At 38.3% G+C, this 11,286-nt stretch overlaps 2 protein-coding genes across 2 annotated transcripts; one reads left to right on the top strand and one right to left on the bottom strand.

Annotated features, from left to right (window-relative positions):
* Positions 1-2,945: 2,945 nt before the first annotated feature.
* Positions 2,946-6,088, bottom strand: atp5mj (ATP synthase membrane subunit j). The gene is made up of 4 exons (XM_023299729.3): positions 5,939-6,088; positions 4,230-4,353; positions 3,785-3,805; positions 2,946-3,089 (listed from the first exon to the last, which is right to left on the bottom strand). Exons 2-4 carry the CDS (start codon positions 4,351-4,353, stop codon positions 3,076-3,078), a joined length of 159 nt encoding a protein of 52 aa, XP_023155497.1. The 5' UTR covers positions 5,939-6,088; the 3' UTR covers positions 2,946-3,075.
* A 1,222-nt stretch (positions 6,089-7,310) lies between these two features.
* LOC111589010 (testis-specific serine/threonine-protein kinase 2-like) lies at positions 7,311-10,815 on the top strand. The gene is given in 4 exon segments (XM_023299692.2): positions 7,311-7,315; positions 7,779-7,867; positions 7,870-7,985; positions 8,819-10,815. Coding segments are annotated over 4 exon segments (927 nt in total). The 3' UTR covers positions 9,536-10,815.
* Positions 10,816-11,286: the final 471 nt, after the last annotated feature.

The raw sequence follows: 11,286 nt of genomic DNA, 5'->3' as shown, positions 1-11,286 counted from the left end.
GTTTTCCACGTCAGTCATTGCATCACCGTGTCCACAGAGGTTAAACTGTGTGGGCGGCTCAGAACAGAGTTTATCAACCTTTAGTGGCCAGTCGCCTCATTTTCTCATCCCAAAAACTGAAAGACCTACTCTGGACTGAAGCTAAGTACATTTACTTAAATTGTATGCACATTTTTTGGGGTACTCTGAGATAAAACTAGTGTAATCTCATAGAATTGTCCAGCATTAAAACCTATTTTCATTTAGGTTATAATGTTCAGCAGAATTAGCTGGATGATCTCTACAGTCGACAGGAAAGCAAACCACAGTCTCACTGAACTGCCAGAGTATGCAGTTGTCAAGGCTGCCTCTACCTTGGCCAACTTCAGTATTAAAATGCTACAAAAATAATCTGGTATAATATACACATCAGTGACTTGAACCGGATGTTTCAATCCCTAAAAAGGCATTAATAAGGACATACATTATTTTAAGTGAAAATTTTCTGCATAATGCATTGTTTTACTTGGGATAATTTTAGTACATTTTACTGTTAGTTCAGGTCCCGCTCCAGGCATTGATTACACCTCTGAAAATTCATCTCTGTGAGTCGAAGTTACACACACACACATATACATACACACACACACACACACACACACACACACACACACACACACACACACACACACACACACACACACACACACACACACACGTGAAAAGAAGCCATTCCTGCCCTAAAATGGCTTAAATATAGTTCGACATTGTATTTTTTTCTGTAAAATTTGTAGATTTATGAAGTTCCTGCATCTTGCTAAGCCCTTCTTTCCCCACTCTCTGCAGCTCGAGCACACCAGCTCACACACTGTAGAAATACTCTATTCTACACAGTTGGAGTAATTCACTCATGTTCAAACCTGAAACCAATCTAGGTTTTTTAGACGGTCATCGGTACACTGCAGTTTCAAGCTGGAACTGCTCAGCCATGGCAGTGACTGCTTATTTCGCTCAAGATGGGCTTTACAACATATAAAACATACCATATCGACATTGTTAAGGTTAAAAAAAAAAAAAAAAAAAAGATTTTCACCGAGGAGGATCTTTAAGATTTTGAATAGAAAAATATGACACATTTTTTCCATTCTTGCATATTTAGGGACCAGTGGCATAGCACTGGAACAGGAAGCAACAATTATAGTTTTACCAGATATCTATTTAATGATGTAGCATTACAGTAGAACAAATTCATAAAAGCCTACATACCAGACTCTTATCTCATTCCTACCGACAAAAGCAATCAGCTCACTTAAGTCCCAAGAGAGAAACTCTACAAAGGCACGAGTGCAGCATGACGTCATCAACACACAGAGCGATAGGAGTCACCTGAGCCTGTTCAGTTCTGTCACAACTACGGTGGCCTCTAAACAGACATATTTAAACACGTTTTTTGTACAACTTCAGGATGTTGTGAGGCTTGCAATATTAATGACACACCCTTATATTGTTGTCATGCCAAGAGAAACAATACACCTTCTAAACACAAGTTGTTCTAGTGTATAAAATCTTAACACCTGTATGCATTATCACTAGCACATGTAGACAATAACCCTCCTCACTCAGCACTACATTTGTGGCTTCAGGCAGGACTCTGGTCAACTCACTCAGTTCACTGAACCAAACTGTACACAGAAACCTATTCATTTGCTATTGATTTTTTATCGATGAATCAGTTGTGATGCTACAGTGCTTTGTTGTAACCCAGGGTGAGCACTTCAATAAATTATATAACCTGTGTTAAATCTACCATTGTAAATTAGAGCATTATTAAAAATATTTAATGCAAAAATAACAAGGTTAGACTACTATCAAATGGCCTTGTCCCATCAAAAACCTTTCGTTAGAGATTTCTGGCTTTCCACAATGACTAACCACACTATACACCCACTCAGCATCAAGCATGGCAGTGCTGTGGTTTATTCTCTGTTCAGTTAAAATGCAAACCCAAACAGTGATTCACTGACTATAAATTGCTCACTCATTCCCATTTTTTCCCCCCAAGAGGATATGGTGAACACTGATATACAGAAGGATGCAATTGTCCCAAGGATCAAATAGCCTGGTCTGAACCGACGAAAGTGCTTTTGAGGTGAGCAAGACACCAAACTGGAATGCAGCAGTTTGCAGATTTTTTCCTCAGTAGCCCGCACCAAATTCTTAATAAAAATCAAATTATCATGTCAATGGATCTTTTAGCACCATCTATTATCAGTGCTACATACCTATAAAATGTGTTGTGGAAATCTGAAATTACGACTGATGGCAGATCTTTGATAATTCTTTACTGTAAGCTTTACTGTTTCAACCATACAGAGCAGTATGGAACCAGTGTAGCACTACACTAGGTCTAACGGAGTAACTCGTGCACTACTGAATGTAGAAGAAACAGTTTGATAGCAGTTATAGAGTCCACGTGGACTGTGGTTTCAGCTTGAGACATGGTGGCAAGGAATTGATACATACTTGCTAAGAACTGATAGACACACTGGTCTGATCTGGTTAAAAAAGTCAGGGTAAAGGTGATGTATTAGTCAAGCATTTCCAATAAGAACATATATGGATAGATCTTATTTGGTTTGTAGAAGCAGATGGGTCACCTACATCACATTTCTAAAGTCAAAAGTTAATATGATCTTAATGCTAATAGTATAGTCCAACTATTAATTGTACACTAGCAGCAAAGTATTTATGGGCCATACGAAATACAAGAAGCATTTTTGCTAAAAATGTTACTGTCGTGTTTTCACTGTGCTGCTGAGAGAAAGGCCTAAGGTTTATTCCCCACACCCTTTTAGAAATCATTATGTTGTTGCTTTTTTCTGTGTAGTCACCATTGCATACAAAAAAATCTATTATTTTATGGCCATGGCGTAACACAATAAGTCAGAAAAATTTAATGAAATAAGTGAAGTTTACGATAACAACTTTATTTGTTTCATATTAACAAAAATTCAAATATGAAGCTGGAATTCTGGATTGGGGGCACGGGGTATTAATTTCACAGCAGGTGGAGGGGTGGTCTGCATGGTGGAAAACTCAATGGGCCGGCTCTGCAAAAAATCAACAAAATACAGGTTTAATCACAGCAAAGTGCTAAAAAATAAAAATCTCTGTACGACCTTGAAAGACCTAACAATCAATCAATTCATTCCAGCAGCAAAAACCACCAACAATCAGGCAGCAGTGACAAGATTGTGTGTGACCTGTCAGTGACATCTCGAGGTAAAGACATGCAACTGCACAAAATCTGACATGCTTTGACCTGACTTTTGCTGTCTATATTAGGTTCTATTCTCTTCCACATATCTACATCTATGGGAAATTCTAATTACAGCATAGTGCAGACAACTATGTTTCTAAAGGCTGTTACTCAAGTCTTCATCACTATGAAGAACAAGCTGTCTCCAAAAATCATCAATCATTTTATATGTAATTCTAAATGATCTGTGATGTGACATAATTAAACTTACAAATGTAATAATCAGGCAAAAATGTTTAACTAATCCAGTTACTGAAGGGCCAACAAATTTAATATTCTCAAAAATCAGTCTTCATTGATTAACAACACTGCCTGCAATAGTCAATATACCTAAAGATCAGGTATCATTAGGTAGACCAACTACCACTATATAAAAGTTCAGGAAAACTCTAACGGTACACAAATTTATATCATCATACAGTATGTATAATCAAATTGTCAAAACCTAATTACATAGTATGAGTAAAAAAATGTTAATATACTCACTGGCTTTCACAGCTTTCTTGCCTGGAAAGGAGAAAAACAGACATTTATGTGTCACATTGAGACACTCTAGAATGAAATATATTCAACTAACTGTAGTTTTTTCAGTATTTGATGACTTATTCAGCGACAGAGAAGACAAATTTAATTCACACCTATTTCTAAAATCAGTAGTCTGTGTTGTACAGAAATTGAAAAGAAATGCCTTTGTTACGCAATTTCTACTTGCATTTATAAATGAAGCCAATTCACCTCGTACAACACTTTCTTCAATCTCAGACTATTTAAGTCAGTGAAGTTACATCAGATACAAGATTCAAGATGTCTCTCCAAGTTTGCATATCACATTCCATAGAACAAAAAATCAACTACACTCCTGCACATTCAATTCATATGACTGAAACTGCATTTTCCACATACTGTACAAATCAAAAAGAACCGAACTCACCCCCATAGGAAACTTTGTAGTACAGGTATGTCATGATGCCGACTCCCACCCACATCTCTTGGTATGCCTTAGTGTAGTAAGGGCCCACTGTAGCCCACCAATTGGCAAACATGCGTCCAGCCATCTGTAGAAGAAAACACCAGCATAGTATCAGAACAGAGCTTATGTACTTAAAACTGTTTATTTCTGTATAAGTATGGCCAGCTAGAATGTCTGAACACCTAAGTCAAGGTGGCACGCATTCTCGATCCCGAGAAAGACCACATCAAAGTTAATTCATAATTTGATCAGTTTTTGCCCAACTAATGTCACACAATTTAATGCTGATTAGAGTTCACATGTGGTATAATGCATTTATACATCAAGGTAAGGCTAAACAACTTCAAATTGCAATTTGAAACAATGCGATTAGCAAATCACAAAAGCCATGGTGTAGGACATACACTATGTAGTATGTCTGATACAGAGGTTTTTTTTGTTGTTACTTTATTTAACCTACTTAGATGGTGCTCCTGACCCATGAATGACCTTCCCATTATAATGTCTGAGACTGATTACAGAAAGGTCCTATTATTTTCCTTTTAGAATTCTTCTATTTTTAATTGTTGTTAATTGGTGCTGGTTAAGACTTTGGGTTATTGATCAGATGGTCGCAGGTTCAAGCCCACCTTCACTACCACCAAGCTGCCACTGCTGGGCCCTTAAGCAAGGCCCTTACCCTCTCTGCTGCAGGGACACTGCAGAGTGGCTGACCCTGTGCTCGGACCCAGGCTGCACAACATACTGGGGTATATGAAAAGACAGCATGTTGTTGTACTCTGTGCAGTGACACTAACTTTAAATAAATAGAAGTTCTAAGCAGTTCATATCTTTAAGTTCTCATCCTTGCATTTAAATATAGAGCACTTAATATATTGAAAGTGCATCATGTGGTAATGTACCATCACATACTTTAAATCTACTGCAACAAATACTGAGCAAATAGCAATACCAGTTTGAAAAATTACCCGATATTGTCCTTGAATTGTTTAGACTGCATTAGTTCTGACTAAAGTCAACTGATAGATAATTGTACTTCATTGAGGCGATGTTGCTGCTCAAGAACACTGGCCGGTTTGCTCGCTGCTGGACTCGGATTAACTTGACCCTCAGCTGTGTCTGGTGTAATCAATGACTTTGGCCAAGTGGGAAATAGTGATCCGAAGAAGTAGTGAGGTAGCCTTACTTCTTTTTGACCTTCCATGCTTGGAGTATAATATATTCTGTTCTTAACTTGACGTGTCTAATCGCTTACCTTACCGAAGATAAAGTAACGTGAGCTAATGCTACTGCTAATTTTCCATATCGAATATAGCTAGCTGCACCTAAATCAGAGTTAGCGTCAATGTTTGCACGTCGGTCAGAAAGAGAGGAGACCACTTACAAGCAGAGATATAACAATGTGATCTGCAATGCGTTTACTAAACACGACTAGCTAACTACTTCAATCACTGAATGGCTCATAACTTGTATGTTAGCTTCTTGTCTTTCATAGAACGCCAATTAGCCTTAGCTAAAAGCTAGCTAGCTAGGTAGCTGAGTACACCTTTCAAAGTAGCACACATGACCGTGGTGACAGCGACTTCATGGCTAACCACTATTGTGTTGCAAAGAGAGTGGCTCTGTTATGAACAGTCACTTTGTTAAATAAATATGAACTCTTCTCTTACCTTTTAGTTTGTCACGCTGCTGTAGGAAGGTCAAGCCAGACGCTGCTACTGCTAGACGTCAAAGTCGTGGAGGAAGCTTCTTCTACTCTCCACCGTGTAGATCCTCATTCACATGGTTTGGTATGTAGCGCCACCAAATGGAGCTAAACCATTAACTTTTTTGATGCCTGTGATCCGATCCGTTGGCTCCACCTTGAGGACTTGATGATAAATGCTAACCACAGGCTCTGTCCCCTTGTCTGTTACTGTTTTTATATTAAAACTGAAGTCAGGGAACGACAGTGTGGGCTTGTTTGCACAACACGATCATAGCAAGACCTGCATAATTTCCATATTCACAGATATAACACTAATTATTGAAAATATATTCAATGCAATCAATAGATAGTGTTGATGGTATGTTAGAACTTAATGACTCAATTGCACTAACTGTAGTTAATGAGAAAAATGGTGCATACAAAACTCATATTAATAATTCTCAAGATTCTCTGTAAAGATTACAGCAACAAAGGTAGAGCCAGGGGGGTGGCCCAGGGTGGCCACGGCCACCACAAACTACAGTCTGACCCCATCACCCAAGCATTGGTCAAGCCTGTTAGAAGCACATACTTATAGAACTGGAGTTACATCCAATAAGTACTGTTTTTCAGACAGAGCTGTTTTGCAGAACCATTTCTCAATGTCTGCTTTTCTTAATCAGATATATTTCAACAGCACACCTTCCATTCAATCACACTCAGCCAAGTAGTTCTGACCAATTAAAAACTGTTTGAACAGATTTTAAAGTAACTCAAAGATGTTGTGATGTTGCTGCTGAAAAGTGTATAGACAGTATACAAATACATCTGTTTTACATGTAAATAAAGAACATGTTTGTACATGTTTTTTATTGGGTAAAGTATTTAGGATTAAAATTCTTGTACAGGCATGACACCATTAGCATATGGATGACATCCATATGCTAATATTCATTCACAGTCATAGCGCCACCTTGTGATATCAGGAAATTTGACATTTTTTCCACTTTGATATACTGCAATTAGCCCGTTGTCTAGATTCACCTCAAATGTGGTGACATAAGCCTGAACATTTGATGATAAATCTCAGTGAAAATGGTGACTCGTCATCAGTCTGAGGACATCTGCACTGAAAAATTTAGAAATAGTCATAGAACCTTGAGAGCCAACTACTGCTGAAGCTCAACTGTCACTTCACCGAGTGAAGAACAAGCATGTTTTATCCAAACATGCACAGACACGGACACACACCCAGGCAGTTTATGGAAAAGAGAGACTTCTTGTATGTACACAAGCTGCCTTGTTGTAGTGTTATTTTCTATCTAGTGAGCCTGTGCCATTTGGAGGGATGCGAAATGCAGTATGCAGTATAACCTGTCACTGGAAGTAGTTTGCACTGTTCAAACATACAAACATTACCTGCTACAGGTGTTTGTTTCAAAAGCTTTATGTTGTGAAAAAGTGAGATTTGGAAATTTGTTTTTGTTGTGCCTTAATGTGTTATTTTGTAAAGGTGTTATCTATTTTTACAATTTATTTTGTTTTTTTGGAACTTCCAGCATTTGCACATTATTTTACATTTTTTTCTGTCTGATCACATCATTTCTAAAAAATAATTCATACATAACGATCAACCAATTACTCAGTACTTGAGAAGTCTTTTCACCAAATTCTTTTTTACTCTTATTTGAATGATTTTTTGAAGGACTACTTTTTACTTCTACTTGAGAGATATTATTTGGAAGTAACATTACCCTTACTTGAGTACAATTTTTGGCTACTGTACCCACCTCTGCACCTCTGACCATCATTCCTGGGAGAAGCTACCTGGGAGAAGGCGCTTTTGGTAAAGTTGTGAGAGCATACTCAACTCACATGAAAAAATGAATTGCCATAAAGATCATTGACAAAAAAATTTTGTTCTAGTTGCAGGGAAAAGTTCCTGTCCTGTGAAAAAAAAAATCATTCGGTCTCTTAACCATTCCAACATTATCACGACTTATGACATCTTTGAATTACGGCTGGGAACGGTAAGACATATTTATAGTTTCTTCTCTTTTATTGTCATTACTGTACAGTTGAAGTTGCTTCTCTAAACTCTTCAGTCCCTTTTTAAAAGTGTTTTATAGACACAAATGTTTGAGTACAGGTATTTTTATGAAATAAATACATATAGACATTATCTTTGGATTGCATCCTTTTCATGCACACCAAAGCTGGATTTCAATCAAGACAACATGCTAAAAATTGTTGCCTGCGATTGTTAGGTCAGCATTTTGTTTTGATGGAGCTTACTAATCCACAGCCACCAGTAATTTCCATCCATCCATGAGCAAATCCCCAACAATAATACTGTGTTCAAGTTATTAAACTTTCTAATAGTCATAATGACTCTTTTCTTGCAAAAATGGTCAGGTGACATTATTATACAGCTACCAGTTCTGCAGAAAACAGATGGACAGAGTGAAAGAACAAGTCAACTAACCATCAGACTAACATGGTGATCATTGTTTGTTTCTCTTTTCCAGTAGAAGATTGGTTTACTATGAGCACAGTTGTTCCCTAATGTTAACCAATTGGCTATTGTAACTATAATGACAAAAGCTCTCTAGCCTTGAAGTAGTAATTTTAACTCAAAGCATTATTCCCTTAGGAAACCAAGTTGCTTTTGTGCCTAAACTTAATAAAATATAATTTAGTGCTTTTAGGCACTAATAATCAACAAAAACATTCTTAAGCATGTTGAATATTTACCACTGGTGCTACAGTTTATGTTCTGAAGTCAGAATTTTCTCTCCTTTTTTCCTTTACATCATTATGCATTCACTTGCATATACTTTGCTGTGCACTTTTGAATTTGTAGGTCTACGTAGTGATGGAACTCTGTGAGAACAGAGACCTGTTAAACTACATTTCTGTGAGAGGGGCCTTAAAGGAATCTTCCAGCTGCAGGCTTTTCAAACAGTTATGTAAGGCCCTCCAGTATCTTCATAACATGGACGTGGGTCACAGAGACCTTAAATGTGAAAATCTGCTGCTGGACAAGCATAGCAACCTCAAAGTGTGTGACTTTGAGTTCAGCAAGAGGCTATCTTATGTAGATGGTCAGATGGCGCTGAGTGAAACCTACTGTGGCACTTCATCGTATGCAGCACCAGAGATTTTAAAGAATTTTCCCTACAACCCCAAAGTGTCTAATGTGTGGAGCATGGGTGTTGTACTATATATGATGCTCTGTGCATCTGTACCCTTCAATGACTCCAACATTACGAGGATGGTGAAAAAACAAATGGAGCATCGCATTAACTTTCCAAAAATTCCACCTGTGTCATTTGAAGCAAAGGACCTCATCCACGGCATTCTGCACCCTGTTGTGGAGCAGCGCATTACAATTGGAGAAATATTAGAGAATTCATGGATACTGAAGGAAGGGAAAATGGAGGACAGTAATGAGGCCTCCGCATCAAATGCAGGCTTCAGACAGAAAGTATCTCTAGAAGAAAAGACCAAAGAGGATGAACAACTTTCAATAAGTAGTTCAGATGCAGAGGAAGGACCATCAACTGTTGACCAACGATGATAATCTTGATAATAAATACACATTCCTTCAAATGGCATCCAGCTGCAGTGTTTAAGATTCCACTAATATATGGCAACTTATACAGTGTTTGCCAAGTTTTTTCTGCTGGCAAACCTAATCCGAAAAAAGTAAAGTACTACTACTACTACCACTAACAGTAGAGATATATTTACCTACATATATTAAAAGGTCATTTTCTGCATTTTGAAAGTGTCAATGCACTACAAAACATTATTTTCAATTTTAAAGCTGAGAGTGATGTAAAACAGTAATGTCATACTCTCCAGGAGCAGTCCTTCTCTTTTCTGAAATTTAGTGTAGGAAGCTTCATGTGTCACTCAGATCAACTTCTAGGGAGTGTTTCTGGATAACTCCAGACTCTCGGTAAGATTAGCTTATTGAATGATTCTTTTGAAAGAAACAAAATACTTTTGAGACTTTGTGTGGATGAGGAGGACAATACAAGGTATCCTTGCAATGTTGTGATGGGGAACATGCAGCTTCGCAACAGTCATGATTGTGGCAGGCAAGAGATTTCTGCAGTGATGACTTAGACTTTAATCGTATGATTGTTAAGGCTCCTCACAAACATAGTGCCCACAACATTCGTGGTGAGTGAAAGTTGATTAAAACTTACTAGAGCACAATTGTATCTCCCCCTGGCTGCATACCATCTACTTGGTCTTAACCAGTTCCAATGTGAATGGACAAAAAACACAGCCCACGTTCTTTGCAAAATGTGGCATCTATTACAGGCAGGACGTTTCACTTACATCTACCAAATTTGGTAGGCATATGTAGCACATCAAGGATCACAAAGAAGCCGGTGACACCCATACCCTAAACCAGGCATGGGCAAACTACGGCCCCCGGGCCACATACGGCCCTTTGGGCTTTTCAATCCAGCCCACGAAATAATTTGGTCAATATTAGAATTGACGAAATTACAGTAAAGACCACATTCATTTGGCCTTCTCCTTGCAGTACCCGGCGTTTATGTTGACCCCACTAGATGGCGCACTCCAGACACAAGTGACCTTTGTTGGTTTATTCTCTCTTCTTCTTCCACTTTGCAACTGCATTGAGCTGCTGTACCAAGGAGTGGATAAAAGAAAAGTCGGTAGTGAGTGTCGAGTGTTTCAGGAGTGGACTGCTAAATATTTTTTCGCTAAAGTCCGTTCAAAGGCTGTATGTCTTATTTGCAATGAAACCGTTGCGGCTTTTAAAGAATACAATATCAGCCGACACTTTTCCACGAAGCATGCTAACTACGCTAGCAACCAGTCAGCACAAGAACGGACAGCTACGGCTCAGAGGTTAGCAGCCAGTTTACAGACTCAGCAAGATACTTTTTTTCGACAAACTACGATTCAAGAGTCAAGCACGAAGGCAAGTTATTTGCTAGCATTCAAAATAGCAAAGGCTAGTAAGCCTTACTCCGAAGGGGAGCTTTTGAAAGAATGCACGGTAGAGACAGCAGGTTTCCTGTGTCCAGAGAGAAGAAACAGACTTGAAAAAAATAGTTTATCACGCAGGACAGTTACTCGCCGTGTTGAACGAATAGACGAAGACTTAGCCAGCTCACTGAAGTTAAAAAGCGGAGTCCTTCAAGTTATATTCATTAGCACTGGACGAAAGTAATGACATAAAAGACACTGCTCAGCTTTTAATTTTTATTAGAGGGATTAATGACAACTTTGAGACAACGGAGGAATTTTTGACCATGGAATCCATGAAGGGGAAAACAGGAG

The sequence above is a fragment of the Amphiprion ocellaris genome, chromosome 12, assembly GCF_022539595.1.
Source record: "Amphiprion ocellaris isolate individual 3 ecotype Okinawa chromosome 12, ASM2253959v1, whole genome shotgun sequence".
Lineage (NCBI taxonomy): Eukaryota > Metazoa > Chordata > Actinopteri > Pomacentridae > Amphiprion > Amphiprion ocellaris.
This window is presented reverse-complemented; position numbering and strand designations above follow the sequence as displayed.